The 23,049-nt window shown below is 40.4% G+C and overlaps 1 protein-coding gene across 3 annotated transcripts in view; it reads left to right on the top strand.

Moving 5' to 3' along the window:
* Window positions 1-23,049, top strand: part of gabbr2 (gamma-aminobutyric acid (GABA) B receptor, 2) — a 968,818-nt gene that overhangs the window by 680,587 nt on the left and 265,182 nt on the right. For all 3 annotated transcript variants that reach the window (XM_072575495.1, XM_072575496.1, XM_072575497.1), the window contains exons 6-7: window positions 11,646-11,834; window positions 12,123-12,359. In XM_072575495.1, coding sequence (XP_072431596.1) covers window positions 11,646-11,834; window positions 12,123-12,359 — 426 coding nt within the window. The remainder of the gene's footprint in view (window positions 1-11,645; window positions 11,835-12,122; window positions 12,360-23,049) is intronic.

Raw genomic sequence — 23,049 nt, 5'->3', positions numbered from 1 at the left:
AAACCTCAACACTGACCTGGGGAGCAAATCTACCAACAAATATTCAACTGCTGGCTGGTTTTAAGATATGAACTTTTCTGTAAATTTTAATCGGGAGTTTTATCGGACTAGTATTATAAAAGAGAAGGTAAAAGATCAGTTAGAGGAAGGAATTGTAAATAGTTGTGAGTTAATTATTCTTCATTAAACTTTAAGAAATAAAGTTGTTAATTTTTACTTTAAATAGTTCTTGACCACTTGAATTTTCACAGGTTACTGCACAGGATAAATCTTTCCTGTGTTGCTGGTTTTAAATTAAGCAAGAGGGTTTACCCCATGTCATGACAGGAATCAGACTGGAAAGTGGCACTGTGCCAACTGAGGCCAAGTAGGATTAATTAGGATTAATTATGGCTATAGCCACTGACCCCTGGAGAGATTACCCCTTCAGAATCAAAGACAGGCTGATGACACATTTTGAAAAATTAAAATGGACCTACCTGTCCTTATCCTCCACTATCTCCATGTTCACATCAGCAGCTCCTAACCTTGCCACTGCGTAAGTCAACCTTTGTGTGCAGGAGCACCTCCTAATTAAAATTGAAAAGTAAAATATTTTAATATTTACATGGAAAGGAGCTGTGTTAGTTATAAAAATGGTATTCTACAGCTAACATCATGACTTAAACAGAAAGAAAGAAGGATCATCTGCATAGTCCATCCCAAATGTTTTGACATGTGAACTATTTGGGCAGCACGGTGGCTCAGTGCTGCTGTCTCACAGCGCCAGGGACCCGGGTTCAAATCCAGCCTCAGTGACTGTCTGTGTGGAGTTTGCACATTCTCCCCGTGTCTGCGTGGGTTTCCTCCGGGTGCTCCGGTTTCCTCCCACAATTCAAAGATGTGCAGGTCAGGTGAATTGGCCATGCTAAATTGCTGATAGTGATAGGTGCATTAGTAGGGAAATGGGTCATGAGTGGGTTACTCTTCGGAGAGTCGGAATGGACTTGTTTTCACACTGTAGGGAATCTAATCTAATGGCAAGGTTGCTCAGAGATGAGATGGTAGGTCACATGACTGGTCAGAATTAAAAGAACAGCAGAGCCTGACTAAGGATGTAATCATCATGAAAGAATGAATTAGATCTTGAGGGAAAGCTCGCCAGAAATGTATTGGCATAATAGAATATTCCCAATTCCTTCGTCTCCGCTGCATCTGCTCCCAGGAGGACCAGTTCCAATACCGTACAGTCCAGATGGCCTCCTTCTTCAAAGACCGCAATTTCCCCCCAGACGTGGTTGATGATGTCCTCCACTTCCCGCTCCTCTGCCCTTGAGCCCCGCCCCTCCAACCGCCACCAGGACAGAACCCCACTGGTCCTCACCTACCACCCCACCAACCTCCATATACATCGTATCATCCGCCGTCATTTCTGCCACCTCCAAACGGACCCTACCACCAGGGATATATTTCCCTCCCCTCCCCTATCAACATTCCGAAAAGACCACTCACTCCGTGACTCCCTCGTCAGGTCCACACCCCCCACCAACCCAACCTCCACTCCCAGCACCTTCCCCTGCAACCGCAAGAAATGCAAAACTTGCACCCACATCTCCCCCCTTACTTCCTTCCAAGGCCCCAAGGGATCCTTCCATATCTGTTACAAATTCACCTGCACCTCCACACACATCATTTATTGCATCCGCTGCACCCGATGTGGCCTCCTCTATATGGGGGAGACAGGCCGCCTACTTGCAGAACGTTTCAGAGAACACCTCTGGGGCACCCGGACCAACCAACCCAACCACCCAGTGGCTCAACACTTCAACTCCCCCTCCCACTCCACCAAGGACATGCAGGTCCTTGGACTCCTCCATCGCCAGACCATAGCAACATGACGGTTGGAGGAAGAGCGCCTCATCTTCCGCGTAGGAACCCTCCAGCCACAAGGGATGAACTCAGATTTCTCCAGTTTCCTCATTTCCCCTCCCCCCACCTTGTCTCAGTCAAATCCCTCGAACTCAGCACCGCCTTCCTAACCTGCAATCTTCTTCCTGACCTCTCCACCCCCACCCCATTCCGGCCTATCACCCTCACCTTGACCTCCTTCCACCTATCGCATTTCCAACACCCCTCCCCCAAGTCCCTCCTCCCTACCTTTTATCTTAGCCTGCTGGACACACTTTCCTCATTCCTGAAGAAGGGCTTATGCCCGAAACATTGATTCTCCTGTTCCTTGGATGCTGCCTGACCTGCTGCGCTTTTCCAGCAACACATTTTCAGCTATGAATAGAAGATTGGCTGGCTAACAGAAAGCAAACAGTAGGAATAACTGGGTCTTTTTCAGGCTGGCAAGATGTCACAGTGGTGTCCCACAGGTGTCGGTGCTGAGGCCTCAACTCTTTACAGAGTTGAAGATTGTGGTGCTGGAAAAGCACAGCCGGTCAGACAGCATCCAATGAGCAGGAGAACCGTTTCGAGCATAACATCAATTCTCCTGCTCCTCGGACGCTGCCTGACTGGCTGTGCTTTTCCAGCACCACAGTCTTCGACTCTGACGTCCAGCTCCTGCAGTCCTCACTTTCTCCTCAATTCTTTACAATTTGTATAAATGATTGGGATGAAGGGGCCAAAGGTATGGCAGTTAACTTTGCTGATGATATAAACATAGATAAGCAAGTGAGTTATGAAGAAGGCAAAAGGAGCCTACAAAGTGATATGGAAGAGCTAAGTTCGTGGGCGAAGATCTGGCAAATGAAGTGCAATGTGGAAAAGTGGGAAATTGTTCATTTTGGCAGAAAGAATAAAAAATATGCATTTGATCTAAGAGGTAAGAGGTTTCAGAGCTCTGAGATGCAGAGAACATTGTGTGCTGGAGCTTGAATAATAGGTTAGTATGCAGAAACAGCAAGCAATCTGGAAAGCTGATGGAAGGTTATGTCTTATTGTGAGGGGGACTGAATGCAAGAGTAAAGCCATTATGCTTCAGTTATACAGGGTGTTGATGAGATGGCACCCAATGTACTGTGTGCAATACTGGTCACTTTACAGAAGGATGATAATGCAGAGAAAACAGTTCAGAGATTTGCTGGACTAATATTTGGAATGAGTGCCCATGACAAAGACTAGACAGGTTAAGCCTGTATACTTTACAGTTTGGAAGTGTCAAAAGTAATTTAACAGACTCTGAAGAGTCTTGACTGTGTGGATGTGGAAAGGGCGTTTTCCCTTGAGGGAGAATCTAGAACCAGGGGTCATAGGTCACCGAGTTGTAGACATGTACAGCACGGAAATAGAACCTTCGGTCCAACCCATCCACACCGACCAGATATCCCAACCCAATCTAGTCCAACCTGCCAGCACCCAGCCCATATCCCTCCAAACCCTTCCTATTCATATACCCATCCAAATGCCTTTTAAATGTTATAATTATACCAGCCTCAACCACTTCCTCTGGCAGCTCATTCCATACACATACCACCCTCTGCATGAAAAAGTTGTCCCTTAGGTCTCTTTTAGATCTTTCCTCTCTCAGCCGAAACCTATGCCCACTAGTTCTGGACTCGCCCACCCCAGAGAAAATACTTTGTCTATTTATCCTATCCATGCCCCTCATAATTTTGTTACCCCTCAGCCTCTGATGTTCCAGGGAAAACAGCCCCAGCTTGTTCAGCCTCTCCCTATTGCTTATATCCTCCAACCCTGGCAACATCCTTGTAAATCTTTTCTGAACCCTTTCAGTTCACAACATCTTTCCAATAGGAAGGAGACCAGAGTTGCACACAATATTCCAAAAGTGGCCTAACCAATGTCCTGTACAGCTACAATATGACCTCCCAAATCCTGTACTCAGTACTCTGACTGATAAAGGAAAGCGTGCTAAATGCCTTCTTCACTATCCTATCTACCTGTGACTCCACTTTCAAGGAGCTATGAACCTGCACTCTAAGGTTCCTTCGTTCAGCAACACTCCCAAGGACCTTACCATTAAGTGTATAAGTCCTGCTAAGATTTGCTTTCCCAAAATGTAGCACCTCGCATTTATCTGAATTAAACACCATCTGCCACTTCTCAGCCCATTAGCCCATTCAACATCCTGTTGTAATCTGAGGTAACCTTCTTCGCTGTCCACTACACCTCCAATTTTGATGTCATCTGCAAACTTACTAACTATACCTCTTATGCTCACATCCAAATCATTTATGTAAATGACCAAAAGTAGTGTACCCAGCACTGATCCATGTGGCACTCCACTGGTCACAGGCCTCCAGTCTGAAAAACAGCCCTCCACCACCACCATCTGTCTTCCACCTTTGAGCCAGTTCTGTATCCAAATGGCTAGTTCACCCTGTATTCCGTGAGATCTAACCTTGCTCACCGGTCTCCCCTGGGGAACCTTGTCAAATGCCTTACTGAAGTCCATATAGATCACACCTGTCGCTCTGCCCTAATCAATCCTCATTGTTACTTCTTCAAAAAACTCAAACGTTTATGGGACATGATTGCCCACACACAAAGCCATGTTGACTATCCCTAATCAGTCCTTGCCTTTCCAAATACATGTACATCCTGTCCCTCAGGATTCCCTCCAACAACGTGCCCAACACTGACGTCAGACTCACTGGTCTATAGTTCCCTGGCTTGTCCTTACCATCCTTCTTAAACATTGGCACCACATTAGCCAACCTCCAGTCTTCCGGCACCTCATCTGTGTCTATCGATGATATAAATATCTCAGCAAGAGACCCAGCAATCACTTCCCTAGTTTCCCACACAGCTCTAGGGTGAACATAGTTTGGAAATAAGGGTCTCAGTTTTAAATCAGATGTGAGGCAAGTTTTTTTTTCTTATAGGACTGAGAGTATTTGGAATTTCCTTAAAAGGCAGTGAAGGAATTTTAAAATATTTTTAAGGCAGAGGTCAATAGATTCTTGATTACCAAGAGGATGAAAGATTATTGGGAGTATGCAGTAATGTAGAGTTGAGTTTAAATTCTGATCGGTCAAGATCTTATTATAGCAGAGAATACTCAAAGAGCTGAGTAGCCGACTCTTACTCCTTATCTAAATAGTGATTATAACACAATTGAGTTGAATGGAGCATTTGAAAGTGAAAAGCATGGATCAGCTAGTAGGTTTAGGTAAGGCCAACATTAATGAGATGGGGCAGAGACTGTGTCCATTGTAAACTGGGAAAATACAGCAGATACATTGAATAATTACTTTTCCTCATTATTTACAGTAGCAAAGGTGGATAGTCTACCTGAAGTCACAAGGATTCAGGCACAAAGTCTAAATAAAATTAATTGAAATCAAACATTAGTAATGAGGTAATTAATGGAATGAAAAAGTGACAAATCCTCAGGACCTGATGGTTTCCATCCAAGGGTATTAAAGGAAGTTGGAGAGAACATTGCAGGTGCGATAACTGTAACCTATCAGAGTATCTTAGATACCGGGGTCATCCCTCTGGATTGAAAAATTGCACATGTCATTCCGCTTTTTAAAAGGATGAGAGAAATACGGTGGGGAAATTGTTGGAGTCTATAATCAAGGATGGGGGATCTGCACATCTTGAAAATGTTCAGTTCATCAGGGAGAGCCAGCGTGGATTCATGACAGCGTAGATTCTCTCACCACTTTTAAAGTATTCAAAACTCTGCCTCTATCAGCTTCTAAGGAGGTGGACATCCTTGTTTTTGTGGTTCCTCTGACTTTTTACATTGCCATTTTTAAAAAATTCATTTGTAGGATGTGGTCGTTGTTGGCTGGCTAACATTTGTAACCTGTCCCTAGTTGCACTTGAGAAGTTGGTAGTGAGCTGCCTTCTTGAACCACGTTAAAATTCACACAATACTATTCCTTCGTCAGGTGGCTGGGGTGGGGGGGATGCAGGATCATAGGATGCAGAATTTATACTAAAAGATCAAAGTGTCATGGAACTGATACAATGTATTGAACAAACCCATTGTTTCCTCTTTAATCACTTAGAATGGATTGCAGTTTAGATTCATTAATATGTAAATCCCAGAACTTCTTTCAAGTCACATACCTGAGATTACTTAAGGTTTTATAAAAAAAGTGACATCTCAGCTCAGACAATGCGTTAAAGGTGTGAGGTTAGAGTCTGTCTGCATTCCAAACTTAACTCAGATCAGTTCTATTTCCAAAGTAGGAACATATAAAATGTCACATGAACTGACTGCCTACAGACTGTGTTTTTTAAATAAAATAGAATGTATCTACAAATATAAATCTGCAAATGCAAATTCACCCAATATATGTATGTGTTCGTGTGTGTGAGGGTGAGGAGAGTATGTATGTGTGTGTGTGCACGTGCGCACGTGTATGTGCATGTGTGTGACGGAATCGCTGCAGTCCACTTACTTTGGATTGATCCCGAATGTCAATGGGGGGGAGGGAGGAAATTCCAGGATTTTGACTCAGTTTTGATTTTATGAGGTCCTTGCTACCTTTCATAATTCTAGACCAATTTTGCCACCCTACTAACATTGCCCCATTCACTCCTATTGCTAAAACTGCCTATGCCCTTTGAAATTACCAGTAAAATGTTTATCATGTATTAGTAGCCAAGTAAAAATGGTTGTCTGCAAAAAGTAAGCTGCACTAACAATCTCTTGAAATACAATGGCAGAGAGAAATCAAGACAACCTAAAGAGCTTAGTGAAGGGAATTCTGTGCAAATTAATCTCATTTTTCTAAATTGCAAAGTAAGCAATCTTTGCTATTGGAATCAAAAGCAGAAATTGTTGAAAAAACTCAGCAGGTCTGGCAGGATCTGTGGAGAGAGAGAAGCCAGAGTTAATGTTTTGAGTCCAGTGACCCTTCAGTTTCTCTAGCAATCTTTGCTTCAGATTTCCACCATCTTTGTTTTGTTTTATTATTGAATATCTAGTGTAATCAGCAAACAGTCATAAAGTATACACAACCTGTGCATTTTCACCATAGCACTGGTGCATCATGACAGACATCAACCAACCACCTTCCATCAATGTTATGTATAGCACTTTTCTGACAGAAATCAGGATGGTCACTAGTCTTCAGATGGACCAAGCATGATACCCTTCAGTGCAACTTGATGTCAACTCTTGATGAAAATGCTGGTGTTAATCCGAGGTAAAACAATCAGCTGAAGCTCCAGTGACTGCCACCATCCAACTTGTGAAGCCAACACTCCCAGTAGTATAAACAAAGCTATTTACGCACCACTAATATGCTATCTGTTCTGGAAATCTAAAATAAAAACAGAAATATTGGGATTTTTCAGCAGATCAGGCACCCCATCCACGAAGAGAAACAAAGCTAGTGTTTCAAAGTCATTGCTCCTGAACCGTTAACTTTGTTTCGCTCCACAGATACTACCTGAAGCTGTGGAAAACCTGTAGTGACTTCTCCTCTGTGTGTGACTCAATCACGGGTATCTGAGATTAATACATAGTGGCCTGTTTTCACTGATGAAAAGCATGGAACTGAAACAAAAATACACATACAGAAATTTGACTTGGAGATAGCACCACTGTTCCTACATCCTACATCAAACAGCCCATTAAATTGTTAATAATAGAGGCGTCAGCAGTTCATGTATTTTAATCTTATTCAAATAAATATTGGGGCTTTGACAAAAAAGACCACAGGGAAAATAAACTTATTATAAGCACATAAAGATGTCAATCAAGCACTCTGCCTGACAAAACAGAATCCCAACCAAGCTTTTGCTTTTATTGGGTCCGCACTGGCCCACATCCTCCTCTAGCTTATCTCTCCATGCTTCAGGCTCACTGCCTTTATTCCTGATGAAGGGCTTTTGCCCGAATCGTCGATTTCGCTGCTCGTTGGATGCTGCCTGAACTGCTGTGCTCTTCCAGCACCACTAATCCAGTACACAGTAATTACTGAATGAGTGTGTACTGTATTTCTCCTCTCAGCAGTTTCACACTCGCTATTGTGATCATATGACTCAGTGTTTATGTAAACCATGTACATTAGATGAACAGGAATGGAAGTGGTGTTATTTAGCATTGATTTATTATGGAAATTATAAGGGGTCATGCAGAGTGGTTGGGGGCGTTTTGGCCTTATCTTTCCGAAATTTTCCCAACTTGAATCGGTAGTCAGGCAGAAGCTGGTCTGATGGTGCAGAAATTGTAGGAGGATCTGGCCAGTTCAGGAATTGTGGGTACTGGCATTACCAATGACAAAAATTGCGGCTACTGAGAATGGGGATGGGCATTTCAGAATTGGACTCTTACCTGGTAAGATTTTGGAGTCCACTGTATTTCTGAATACTTGAAAGTGCGTAGTAAAATAGAGCAAAGTCAGCATGGTTTCCTCAAGGGAAAGCCATGTCTGACAAATCTGTTTGAAACCTTTGAGGAATTAGTGAGCAGGTTAGACCAAGGAGAGTCAATTAATGTTATCTATCTGGACTTCAGAAGGACTTTGGTAAGGTGCTGCACAGGAGGCTGCTGAGTAAGATAAGGCCCCAGGGTGTTAGAGGCCAGGTACGAGCATGGATAGAAAATTGGCTGTCTGGCAGAAAGCAGAGAGTGGGGATAAAAGGGTCCTTCTCAGGATGGAAGCTGGTGACTAGTGTTGTTCTACAAGGGTCCATGCTGGGGCCACAACTTTTCACTCTATACAATAATGATCCAGGTGAAGGAACTAGGGGCATTCTGGCTAAGTTTGCAGATGATACAAAGATAGGTGGAGGGGCAGGGAGTATTGAGAAGGTGGGAGGCTGCAGAAAGATTTAGACAGCTTAGTAGAGTGGGCAAGGAAGTGACAAATGAAATACAATGTAGGAAAATGTGCAGTCATGCACTTTGGTAGGAAAAATAGGGGCATGGACTATTTTCTAAATGGGGAGAAAATTCAGAAATTAGAAATGTAAAGGGATTTGGGAGTCGTATTCTGGGTTTCTCTTAAGGTAATCTTGCAGGTTGGGTCGGTAGTTCAGAAGGCAAATAAAATGTTGCCATTCATCTCGAGAGGACTAGAATATAAAAGCAGGGATGCACTTCTGAGGTTTTATTAGGGTCTGGTCCAACCACATTTAGAGTGTTCTAAGCAACTTTGGGCCCCAAATCTAAGGAAAGATGTGCTGGCCCTGGAACAGGTCCAGAGGAGGTTCACAAGAATGACCCCAGGAATGAAAGGCTTAACATATGAAGAACATTTGAGGACTCTGGGACTGTACTTGATGGAGTACAGGATGGGAGGGGGAGGGGGTGGAATCTGATTGAAACATTCAGAATATTGACCAGCTTGGTCAGAGTGGATGTTGGGAAGATGTTTCCCTTGGCAGGAGAGTCGAGGACCTGAGGGCACAGCCTTGGAATAAAGGGAAGACCTTTTAGAATGGAGAGTAAGGAGAAATGTCTTCTGCCAGAGAGTGGTGAATCTGTAGAATTCATTGCCACAGAAGGCTGTGGAGGTTAAGTCATTGAGTATATTTAAAACAGAGATAGATAAGTTCTTGATTGTCAAGGGGATCAAAGGTTACAGGGAGAAAGTGGGAAAATGGGGTTGAAAAACCGATCAGCATGATTGAATGGTGGAGGAGACCGAATGGCCTGTTTATGCTTATTCTCTCAATTTAAAAATAAATAACTTTTTAGTAGTAAGTTCATTGATAAATCAGTCTATATATGAAAATGGAAGAAGCCATGTCTAAGTATTAATTTACATACATACTAATGAGAGTAATCAATGCATGATTCATGTGAAGAAAATAAACAGCTGACAAGTCAGCCTTGACTATATTGATTTCGATGTGTGGGATGTCATTGAAGGCTTAATTGGGGATTCCCTTGAGGGCTTTTATGGGTAGTTGAACAGAAAGCTGTTAATAGTATTGAGTTCTCAAATCCCATCAAGGGTGAACTGCAAAGTGTTCGAAGGGAATTGGATGAGGGTTGCAAATATTTACAAGAAGAAAGTAACATGCTGCATAGTAAATCAGAAAATATATAATTTTACTAGCAGTGAATATCCCTTCCAGTTTGCAGGCTGTGTCAAGAAAATCACAGTTGTTAGTTTTATACTAGTTAAGTAACTCATATTTCTGCTAAAAAGAATGTGTAACCAATTTAATCACAACTACTCCATGATTGGCAACATTCCGCTGAACGTCGTCATTAGCCATGAACCTGACAAGAGACAAAAAAAAACTTTAGGGTTTATTTGCAAATGAATTTTGGGTATAAATAATGAACTCTTAGAAAAAAAAGGAAAAATAAAATTCCATTGTATTAGAATTTGATTTGCCAATGTGAAATGTCAGTGCAGTATGACATAAGGAGATCTATAACCTGCTTTGTCTACCATACTACTTGATAAAACTTGTACAGTTTGTTCCATCTCTTTGCCTTTTTCCTGTACCCTATCCATTTCTCATTCTCAATATGTATCTATTTCCTCCCTAATTGTTACAATGCCTTCTGATTCCCCTTCCAACCTCCTTTCTCATTGACAATCTCTGCCGTAACTGTGTTAAAGTAATCCTCCCAATTCTCCTAATTGAGATCCTGATATATTGCAGATAGTTTCTAATGAACCTGTTCAGGAATGTTATTTTGAGCAGGAGGGATTTGAACCCAGGCCCCCTTATCTAGAGGTAGGGACACATCTACTACACAACAAGAGCCAGAGATATGAAAATTCTGAATAGTATTTCATTTATAGATTTAGTTTTAAAATTCAACCTGTTCTGCAATGTTATGACTCACTTCTGGTACAGGTAGGACTTGAACCTGTATCTCCTGGTCCAGAGGTAAGGACAATGCTACTGCAATAGACGAGCCCTCCCAAGAGCCCCCCCAAGCACCCTGATATTATATTTTCTTAATCAACCTGCTAAGAAATGCTATTACACAACTATTGCACAGGTGGGACTTGTGCCCAGGTCTCATGGTCCAGAGGTAGAGACACTACTACTGTGCAACACAAGAGCTCTGATAGATATTTTATAATCAACCGATTAAGGAATTTTAGTACATGCCTTTGGAGCAGTGAGATTTGAAGGTAGACCTCCTGGATCAGAGATAGGGATAATACCATTATGTCACAAATGCCCACAAGGGTCTGATAGATATTTTTACTCAACCTGTCCAGATGTGTTATGGCACTCATCTGAAACAGGTGGGACTTGAACCCAGGCCTGCTGACTGTAAGGAAGGGACACTACCATTGCACCACAGGGCCCTTAAGCGTGCTAATAACTGGAAATTTGTTTTCCTGATTTATTCTTTTTATATCAATCTGCCTTTTTCATTACCTTTTTTGTATTCTCCTGCCAACAATTTTAGCAAAAAATATGTGTAAAAGGCAGGTGTTCTGTCTTGAGTCCATGTAGGTTTTCTTTGCTAAATTCTGTGATTCATTATATGATTCTATGAGATCTGTTCTGATGCTAACCTGAAAGCAAGCCTGAGTTGGTTGGCTGTTAGCAATGAAAGGAGGGCCCAATTGTTTTACTGGGAAAGAGGTGCCAGATGTTTATGTTAGTCTACCCTATCAAACCTCCTGAAAATTTTAAACATGGGTAAAAGATCTCTCATTAGTCAGCTATGCTCCAATGAAGATATTTAAAATTCTGTCTTCAGTCTTTAGTACAATCAATTGTGTTGGTTTGTGTTTTATTATTAGGCCTACAATGAGAATATGTATGGAATTAAATACCAATGGATTATCCCAGGCTGGTATCAGCTAAACTGGTGGAAACCAATTGCTTCTATTTATTGCAATGAAAAAAATCTACTCACTGCCATGGAAGGATATGTAGCTGTGGATTTTGAGCCACTTAGTACAAAAGAAATCAAGACGATATCTGGGCTGGTGAGTATGGATCTTTTAATGAATATTTAGAATTGTTATACGAATATGTGGGTGAATAAGAAATAAGCCACAAACACCAAGAATACTAACTTCATCAACAAGAATCCATGCCAGTATACATTTCCTTCTGTCAACACTGGCTATATTACTCCGGGGATGAGGAGGGGAAAACATTGAATGACAAAAATGTGGCAGAGATAGGTGAACTGACAAAATAACTGTATAGTTCACTGTCTTTTCTTCAAAGCCTTAATTCTGTTTTTCTAAACTTCTCTTAATCTCCTGCAGACACCTCAACAGTACAAGCAAGAGTACAATAAAATGAGAGGTAGTGCTGAGTATAGCAAATTCCATGGATTTGCATACGATGGAATCTGGGTCATTGCTACAACATTACAACGAGCAATGGATAGTTTGAAACGCCTTGGCGATCCACAAACTATCCGCGACTTCAATTATGTGAACAAAGACCTTGGCCAGATCTTCCTTGATTCCATGAACGAAACCAACTTCTTTGGGGTGACTGTGAGTATTGTCATCTTTGACTGTTTTCCTTTGAACGATTCATGTACATTTTGTCCAATAATATTTGGAGAATTTTGATAGGTTGAAATGCTTATTTCTCATGATAAAAAGAATAAAGAATAATACAGCACAGGTACAGGTCCTTCAACCCTCCAAGCCTGCACTCCACATTTTGCCCTTCCATATTAAAACTGTCTTCACTTATGGAACCTATATCCCTCTCTTCCATTCACATTCATGTATTCAAAATAAAACAGGGAAGATATAAACAGAGTATGTTTTCTGTCACTGTGTTATCAAATGGAAACCTTATCATGGTCAATGTTCCCTCATGAATGTATCGCAACCTGAAGGACAGGTCTCTAAATAGTGGCTATGCAAAATGTTAAAGGCCCTCACACTTCAATGAATTGACCATGCACTATCAATAAAAATTGAGATATGTACTAAAGGCAAACATCTGATTTGGTTGGTGAATTGCAAATACACTTAGTGGAATTGGAGAGGATACGTCTGTGACCAGAAAATAACCATTTAATGTGATGAATTTCAATTATACTGGTAGAAGTAACCTCAAAGTTAACAGCCTTGTATCTCAAGATTTACTGTCAAAAACTTGAAAAGTTAGCATGAATTTCCAGTGCAAATGTCGGAGAGATTTGGTGCTGATTGAAACTTTTTTTAAAATTGGTGCTTCTGCATGTTTTATTAACTTTTAGATTGAGAATTTTGAAATGGTTGACTCAAATGTTTGAATTTGAGGAAAGTTTGAGATTGACATCATCTTCTTTGGTTGTCTGATTACAACACATGCTGAAATGTTTACTGATCTTGTTGTTGAAATTAAATAACAAACTTTAAGTCACATGCTATTTCGTAATTATGTTGAAAAACCTCCAAGTATCGATCCCTACAGCCTTTCGTTTGATCTGTTGTTAAAATATTAGGCATGCACTGCACTTTAGAAATACGGTAGTATCTGACACATTCAATTCAATTCATGATTGGTTAAATGGAAGGATAATCTATTGAATTTTGCTATTAAGGGAGATATACGCACTCCGAGAAGTCTCTCATTTACCAATTGTTGCATTTTGTCAACATTTTAGGATTGTTGCATTTTGTTAATTGATTAAGTACATTCAATAAAAGTTACACTTCTGATTCCTTGACTAGAGCACAGATTAGAAAACTGAATAAGGATTTTAACAAACCTTTCTGGGTACTAGGAACAATATAAATGAGCCCTATTGAGCTGTGAGACTGATTATTTAATTTTCACTAATCAAGCTCTGTTCCACACTGGGTGACGTCTACTGCTTCCACTTTGGCCCTCAACTAAAATTTTCTCGGAGAAAGTGAGGACTGCAGATGCTGGAGACTAAAATTGCCAAGCAGACCTTAATAACATAAAATATCAGTCCTGATTAACATATTTAGAACAAGGGACACATTCTTCCCGTGTGTTGTTCGTTATCAAAAAGAAGTTCACAATAAGAATAAAACACAGAATCGTGCCAACTAGTCTTCAGTTTTCACCACAGAGAAAGTAGTTAAAATTCAGGATCTGTGATATCTGTTTAGTTACCCCTATGTTTTTGTTCTTCAAAGCCAGAATGTAATACAGTAATCAACATTGTACATAATAATACAGGAAGGATCAAACACGTGATTCATAAAAACTCAGGATCACTTCTTGGAATGTACTGAATCACTCTGCTTATACCATCAGAGATCTTATTTGATTCCTTACATTGGATTCTTAACTTTGAGCTATCTCTGTAGATCACTCTCTTGCACAGTGTACTATAGTTAACTATTGTTCCTCAGATATTACTATTGATCTCTTTTTTCCCAGCTACATTGCCTTGCATTTATATGTATTAAACAATCAACTATTTGTGAATCCCTAGTCTGTCCAAATTCAGCTTCCTCCAACTGCAAAGTGATAGATCCATGTTAACTTACTTAGAGCCTGTGTCAGGAGTTAAAATCAGGCCTGATGTTTCCACAGCTTATTTGAACATTCAAAAGCCCATTCCATTCAATCGTTGAATCATAGGAGACTCTTTAGATGATTAAAATCAACGATTTTTTTATTTTCAGTATCATCAAAAGAATGTCTGCTTGAACATTAAAAACAAAACCTGGGAGATTGAGAATGTTCAGTTACTTAAGATCCTTGACCTTATCTGGCTCCAGTTCAGATGCTGTTCTTTTGTTGTTCTGTAATTTCATTACACTGTGGTTTGATCATAGTCAATCATGTTTGCAAATCTCTATGGAAACTGTGAATTGCAAGTGTAAGTCTGGCATATAGGGCAACTTCAGTTTTTCCAGGCCCAGAACTCTGTTTTTGCATATAGGTCAGCCTCCTTTTTCAGCTACGATACACTACATGAACATTGTTAGTTATTTTAAATTATCCATCCCAATAGTGCATGTTTTATACACCACGTATAGCTAACTATGTTCAAGGAATCAAACAGACAATATGACTGTGTTGTAAAGATATGCCTGATTTCAAGACAGACCCACATTGGGGGCTGAAGACCTTTGAAAATGATGATCACACACAAACTGATGTACTCATTATACTTAGCACATAATAAGTCAATGCATTTTTGGAAGAACTTTTCAAGTTTTCGAAGGTTGACTTAGACATTGATGTCTATGCAACTTCTCTCCTCATGTTACAAATATTGATTTTTTTTTGTTTGCCACATCCTTGACATGACAAATTGTGACAGGCAGATTTAGCAGGAAGGCAGCAAGCTGAAGGTTTCATTTCCATCACTTGGAAATGAAACTTCCACAACAACTTGATGAAGGAGCAGCGCTCCAAAAGCGAGTGCTTCCAAATAAACCTGTTGGACTATAACACTGGTGTTGTGTGATTTCTAACATTTTCATTTCCAACATCTTTTCAGGCATTGTGGCACAATGCTAGAAATAGATTGATGCAGTGAGTTACAGGTCCACCAAATTCTAAACAGCCAGAAGCAAACTTAGTTTCATTTTTACAGAAACATCTGTACAGTTAGAGGTACAAATCCTCAGTTAAAATCTGTAAAACAATATATACATTGCTGATAAAACCAGTATTCATTAACATTACCTATAGTTGAAATGCTGTGATGAGTGAGAAGGAATAACTATGGGTTTGCTGCAGTTATGAAAATGCAGCATCTGGATAGAACCATCTGGAGCATCCTTCATTTCATTTTGGAAAATAATTTTCCCTAAAATCTTGTGCTGCACTTTTATTGACTGGTCATTGCTGAACAGCTTTAGGACAAGCTAGCACAGCCACTCCCCATTTCTGGGGCCTTTACACAAATGACTTATGCATTTGTCGAGAGTCACAAACATTGCTGTACAACACCAAGGAATATCCCCTCTGTAGACAAATCACAGACTATTTGCCTTAAGCTCAGGAAAATAAGTGTTTATTGCTTTGCTCCAGAGATTTGCATTTGCTAGATAAATTTAAGAAATTGCTTCAGTGTTCCAAATCAAATTTGTCCTCAGTCAATGCTAAAATCAAGTTTCTGTCAATGAATTAGTTAATTATGGTGTCATGTTTCTTGATTCAGATCTAATTTAAAACCAAGTACATTTTGATATTGAGACACAGCTATCAGAGGGTTAGCAGATTTTTATTTTCTCATTGACAGGCTATCTTTTCGGCTGGTGAGTAAGTAGCCTATCTGTGTGATGGGAACAACAAATGAAGGATCTGGTCCTGCAATGCTTAAAACATGTTAAGCACCATATAATGTACTTGCTTGATTGTTGTGTGGTAAATACACTGCTCATTGCCTGCGTGCTTGTATTCTACAAAACAAAAGCCATGAGGTTTGCATTAACAGCATTTCCATAACGAGTGACCCAGAAGAAAGATAATTCTAGTAGGCACATGACAACACCACCACTTGCCGGATTTGTTCCTCACACCTGTCCTTTATTGGACATATATTGCTTTTCTGCTAAAACCTTGAAACCCCCTTCCTAAAACCACTCTGACTGTGTCTTCATGACATTCTACTGCAACAAATCAGGAAGGTGTTCCATCACCCCTCTCAGCATCAATTAGGGATCGACAATAAATGTTGTTGAGCGCAAGCCCTTTGAATGATTAAATAGGAAAAAAAACATCTGGTTCTACATTAGCAAATATTATTCAGGGCAATAGCCTCTACGTTCAATAAAAAAGTATTGATTGGTGATTAGAATCAGATAGGCCTCTTCTCCACATTATCCAATGATCATTACTAGAGGTTACAGGTTGCAAAAACTCAATAAAAATAGAATCGGCTTGTTAAATAGCCTGCCTTTAATTACTGTGTTTGCTCAAATTTGAAGAATCACCATTTCAAAGAGGTAATAAAGAGCACCTATAGAATGATATCTTTATTATCAGGAGTGGTATGAAGAAAATTAAAATGAGCGAATCACTGGAGAAGATTTCTATTTTGTCTGGTCAAATGTATGTTCATCTACTCATACAGCATTTTTTTCTGCAATATATATTTTATTCATAATTTTTTAAAGAGTACATTACAAAAGTATGAATACAAGTGTACTGTTTAAATGGAGAAAATCTGCAGAAAGCTGCAACACAAAGAGTCTTGAGATACTTGTCCACAAAATACAAAAAGCTAGCTCACAGGTTAAGCAGGTAATCAGGAAGGTTAATGGAATGTTGGCCCTTATTTCATGGGAGTTGGTTTCAGAGTAGGGAAGTCCTACTGCAAGTACACAGTGTCCTGGTGAGACCACATCTGCAATACCGTAAGTAGTTTGTCCATCCTACTTAAGGAAAGATATTTATTTGGAGGCAGTTCAGAGAAGGTTCATTAAGATGATCCTGGGTATGGAGATATTATCTTACGAGCAGATTGGGATTCTGTTCACTAGAGCTTAGGAGAATAAGAGGTGGTGTCATTGAAACATTCTTATGGGGCTTGACAAGGTGAATGCTGAGAGGATATTTTCCCTAATGGGAGAATCTAGGAGTAGAGGTCTTCATCTCAGAATAAAGAGGAGCCAATTTCAGACTGTGATGAGAAGGAATTTCTTTTCTCAGAGAGCTGAGAGTCTTTGGAACACCTTGCCACCTTGTGAGAGTACAGTCCTTGTGTATATTTAAGGCTGTGATAGATTGATTCTTCATCAGTGGGGAAGTCAAGAAAAGTGGATGTGAAAAATGTCGGATTAGCCATGATCCTACTGGAGTAGGCTTGAGGGGCCAAATCGTTTACTCCTGTCCTATTTCTTACAGTCTAAAACATTATCACTTAAGAATTAGAATTTGCAATAAAATTCAACTTGTCTCCATACAACATGTTTCATTCTTAAGTACCTCAAAATAATTGTAATGCTTTTACAAGTTACGATATATGCTGCACATTAGGCATCTAGCCCAAGGACAAAATCTTTCAGTTGAAAATTATGGCAAGAGCTCCAATAAAAATGTTTCCTATGCATGACGCTCTACTCTGAGGTGCCTGAATATTTTTCAATATTCTTGATGTTTACACATGAATACCTTGTCAGACATACAGCATAAAATAGTCTATAGTTTCTAGCCCATCAATGTAAATGGTTATAAGGCCTTTGAATGTGACCTTTCCCCATTGTGTTCGTGCAGCAACTATCCCAAACTTCAATGCATCCCTGAACTTGTAGTCCTAGCCCTTTAGAATGTGTCAGAGTGGCACATCAGGCAGGGGACAACTCTAATCGCAACAGGTTTTGGGCAAATCAAAGAGTATCTTTCACCATGTTGATGGTCTTCCGGACATAGCTATTGATTTGATGTGCATTCCTGGGAACAGCCCATAGGGCACAGCACAGAGTTCTACACCAACAAACCAGCTTGCGGTCTACCTCCACAAAATTACTGCATTTATCTCTAGACTTTGTTTGCAAAGGCACTTTCCACAAGGAGGTGAACAATGGTCTCTTCCCCACCACATCTACTTCAAAGGTAATATGCATGCTCTCTTCAAGTCAAGCTTGATATCCAAGTAGATTGAGACTCAGTCCATTTGAGTTAGTTTTCACTATTTAGCCAACAATTGACAAGTCACTTCTTTTAGTTTGCTATTTTGAGAACTCTGATTAAACTCTGCCTGTTCTGTTAACACAGCAGAATGTAGAAATTGCAGTTTTACTCTTACATCTTAAATTTGGCAGAATGTTTGGCTGCTTTATTTATAATACTCTTTGTGCCAACATGATGCAGTAAATTTTCAATAGTGTCTGCAATAACTAGTGATAGGATCTAGTACCTGTATGAGTGATTGATTTATAATCAAATGTATTTTACAGTAATAAAAACAGTACATGCAGTGAAACATGTACTGACACAATAATCCAGTGCCATTTTGAAAGTTTGAAAAATTGAAAGATATAGTTTAAGGAGAGTCCTCATCATCGATACCTTCACCACCATCCCTCCTCCACTACCGCGCTGTTGTCTACCCTGGATCCAACAAATGTTGAAGTTGCCACTCTTCGGGCGCCGTCTTTACTTGTGAGGTCACAATTTAGTTTGGACATATAGAAGCACAGGATTTTGGGCAGTTGTTTTGTCACTGATTTGATATTTTCTGTAGAAGATGACTTATTTTCATGCCTTAGTCAGGTTTACTGTTTAATAGCTATGGTGCAAATGAAGAGTGGATTTAAGTACTTCACTAGGCAGTGACCTGTCTGATGCTGTGTTGAATGAAGCATGGAGAGTTTTTGAGTACTGTGTGGTCGTGTTTGAGAGAGTGTTTTAAGTGCAATGTTTTTCTGTGAACAAGAGATGTTGTAGCAGGCTTGTGCTTATGCTCATTAATGTTATCTTCCTCCAATGCTATGATAGGAAACACATGAAATGTTATGTCTGACTGCAGCACATTAAGCATTTCATCTTTTAAATGTAATGCCTTGCATAATGCAGACAATATTGAAACAGTCTTGAAATTATGTAATTTTCCTGCTTCACTTTGTGCCCTCTATTGCTGTTGATATGATGACACTATGCAGAGATTTCAATATATCTGTGTAAATTTATCCACCCTTCATTTTGTCAACACAACAGGACAGCTAATAGTGCCCATCCTTATCATTCTCCCTTTCATCAAGTTCCATTGTAAATAAATGTGAATTTAAGAATCTGTTTTCTTTAAAATAGATTTTTATTGAAAAATAGATTTTTAAAAATATTACAACAAATACAAAGCAATACAATTCAAAACAATACAAAGAAAGAACACAAAAAAAACCCAACCCGCCCTCATGTACAAATGTGTAAATATATATTTTAAAAAATAAAAAAAAAGCTAGCTATTTAAATAAATAATAACCAACAACAAACTAATAAATAGTAGCTTAGCCAAACAAGACACTCATACGTTCACAGTTCTTCCTCTCTCGATATTGGACTCGTAAAGCACAATTGTTTCAGTTATATAAAAGCCCTTGTTAGTGTGGCAGATAAACCTGTGTCCAGATATTCCAAAAAAGGGCTGCCTTGTCTTATAAAAATTCTTAGTTTTGTGGTGTACCGTACTTGTGAGAAAATCGAAGGGGACATGCTCCATAACGATCTTCCGCCAACCCAACAGGCCTGGGGAGGGGGGAGAGGGGGGAGTTCAGATACCCAGCCTAACAAGATATCTTTTCTTGCAAAGAAAGTGAGGATGTTGAAAAAGTTTTTCTTACACGCATCTGCAGGGAACACACTGGGTAGGCCAAGAAGAAGAGAGATCGGGTCCTTCTCCACCCTTACACCCAAAATCCTCTGCATTGCACCCACCACAGTGCTTCAGTATGTTTGAAGCCTACCACAGGACCAGAGACAATGAGTTAGAGTGCCCGTGGATCCAAGTGGAGCTAAGTGGATCCTGTGGAGAATCTTCAACTGTAAAGCGTGGGTCCTATTGCAAATTGATAACTTTCTTGCGTTTTCCCAAATATCTTCTCATGCCTCTGAGAAGACGTCAATGGCAAGCTCTCTCTCCCACAACCTGCAGAGTTGATCGAACTCATCTGAGGGGGCACCCCCCAATTGATGATATAAAGTTCTGACAGAAAGTATACTCTTAGCACTGAGCACCCTCCTCTCTATGTCAGGTTTGTAGGAATCAGTCAAAGTGTAGTCTTTTTTTAATAAAATCCCTAACATGAAAAAATGGAAGAGATCCCTGTTAAATAGCTCATATTTCCATGCTAACTAATCAAAGGACATCATGGTGTCTCCTTCAAATAAATCGCCCATGCAAGACACACCCCTAGCAACCCAATCTTTGAATCCTGAATCTATCAGCCCCGATTGAAAACCCGACATGTCCACTCCCTCCCAGTCTGTGAGGCAATTGCAGTTTAGCTAATTTAATGAGGGGCCACTTACAATGCCAAATTAAAGAGCGGAACCAGCCGTTCAGTTGCCTGAGTGTTTGTTTATTGAGAATCCAGGGAGCATCCATATAGGGTATAGCAAACGAGGAGAATATTCATTTTAATAAGCACTATCCGATTCAACCACAAGACCAAAAGCACCTCCCATCTTTGAAGATCTTGTTTGATTTTGTCAAATAATTGAACTAAATTAGCTTTGAATAACCAATCCAGAACTGGAGTAATGAATATGCCCAAATACACAAATCCCCCCAGTGACCACTTAAATGGGAATCGATATTCACCCTCAAGACCTAGCGCCTTGATAAGGCCACCCATAGGCATAGCCTCTGATTTAGCAAGATTAATCTTGTACCCCGAAAAGGCGCCAAATGCGCTGATGCATTGTATTGGGTGAGGCACCAAAACTGCTGGATTTGACAAAAAAAGGACATTGTCCACGTACAGCGAAATGTTATGTAATTTTGACCCCAAGTCTGGGGGAGCTGATATATTAGGATCCCTACAAATGGCCTCCACCAATGGTTCAATCCCCAATGTAAAAAGCAGTGGTGAGAGGGGACAGCCCTGCCAGCTGACCCTAAAAATGTTAAAATTGCTTTATCGTACCCCATTGGTGATGATCACAGTGAGAAGGTCACTGTAGAGAACCTTTACCCATCTTATAAAGACTTTGCCTAAGTCAAACCGCTCCAGAGTATAAAAAAGGTATGTCTACTCAACATGGTCAAATGCCTTCTCTGCATCTACAGAAATCACCAATCCCTGTATTGGACTGGTGTTAATATGCTTGAATTACATTAAGCAACCTCCTAACATTATTGGAGGATCTACGGTCCTTTATGAAGCCCGTCTGATCCTCTTTAACAATAGAAGGTAACACAGTCTCTCGCCTTAATGCAAGAATCTTAGAGAGGATTTTAAAGTCAACATTTAAGAGTGAAGTGGGCCTGTACCAACCACAGTCCTCCGGGACCTTCCCTTTTTTTAAGAATAAGCGAAATATTGGCCTCTCTCAGAGGTGGCAGGAGACAATCACGTTGAGCATCAAGCCTGACAGTATGTTTATAAATTCCTTATAGAAGTCACTGGGAAGTCCATCAGGATCAGACACCTTTCCACTCTGAAGCTGCTTCACAGCCTCCTGCACCTCTTGCTCTGCTAAGGGGGCATTGAGGAAAGACTCCCAGTTCACACCTGGAAGCTCAAGCTCCTTGAAAAAGGAGTCCATTTTGGCCCAACACTCCTCACAACCCTCAGAGTGGTATAACTTAGAGTAGACTCTCTGGAATTCAATGTTAAGTTTTTTGGAGTCCCAGACCCTTCCCTAATCGCTGTAATGGCTTGAGGGGTACTCCTTTTCCTGGCGAGATACGCTAAGTATTTGTCTGGCCTGTCACCATGCTTAGATAACTTTTGCTCTGCAAAAGTAAGTTCCTTCTTTGCCGTCTGCGTGAGCACAGAATTTAAAGCCGTCCACGAGGGCCTGTCAAAGTAAGCCTTCTCGGCTGCCTTCAACCGTGCTTCAAGGAGACATTGCTGCTCACCCTTCTGCCGTTTCCAACTGGCAGAGTAGGAAATAACTAACCTCTGGCATAGGCTTTGGCAGTTTCCCTAAGAATGGATGGGTTACTAACTGAGTTAATGTGTAGGAACACCCGAAATTCCCTGGAGAAATACTCCACAAATTTATTATCCTCAAGGTTAAAGGGATCCATTTGCCAGTGCCTCAGACCCACTGTAACATCCTTAATCCTAACCAGCAGGTGTACTGGATTGTGATCAAAGATGGTAATATTACCAATCGTATAAGATGCCACCAAATTCAGGGTTGCCACGGGGGTCAGAAAAAAATCATCCTGGTGTGACATCTGTGTGGATTGGAAAAGAACATAAAATCCCTGCCTGAAAGGTGAGGTGCCTCCAGATGTCCACCAACCCTAACTCCACATACAGATCCACTAATTGTTTAGTTTGTACAGAAGGTATCGGGGAGGCCTTTGGGCAACCTGTCTGCTATGGGATCCATGAGACAGTTAAAATCTCCCCCTTTAATATGGCAGAACTCAAGACTGATCAATTCAGAGAATGCATCTGCTGGAAATTTGAGGTGATGGGCCAGAGGGCAATAAACATTTAAAACATCAAATGCTTCTCCATTTATCAGGGCTTTGAGAATTACAAACCTCCCGTGTGTGTCTTTAACACACTCTAGTAACTTAAATGGGTGATTTTCCTAACCAATATAGCCACTCTCCTAATTCTGGTATTAAAA

This window comes from Chiloscyllium punctatum, chromosome 8, assembly GCF_047496795.1.
Source record: "Chiloscyllium punctatum isolate Juve2018m chromosome 8, sChiPun1.3, whole genome shotgun sequence".
Lineage (NCBI taxonomy): Eukaryota > Metazoa > Chordata > Chondrichthyes > Orectolobiformes > Hemiscylliidae > Chiloscyllium > Chiloscyllium punctatum.
The sequence above is the reverse complement of the archived record's forward strand: the minus strand, read 5'-3'. Positions and strand labels throughout refer to the sequence as shown.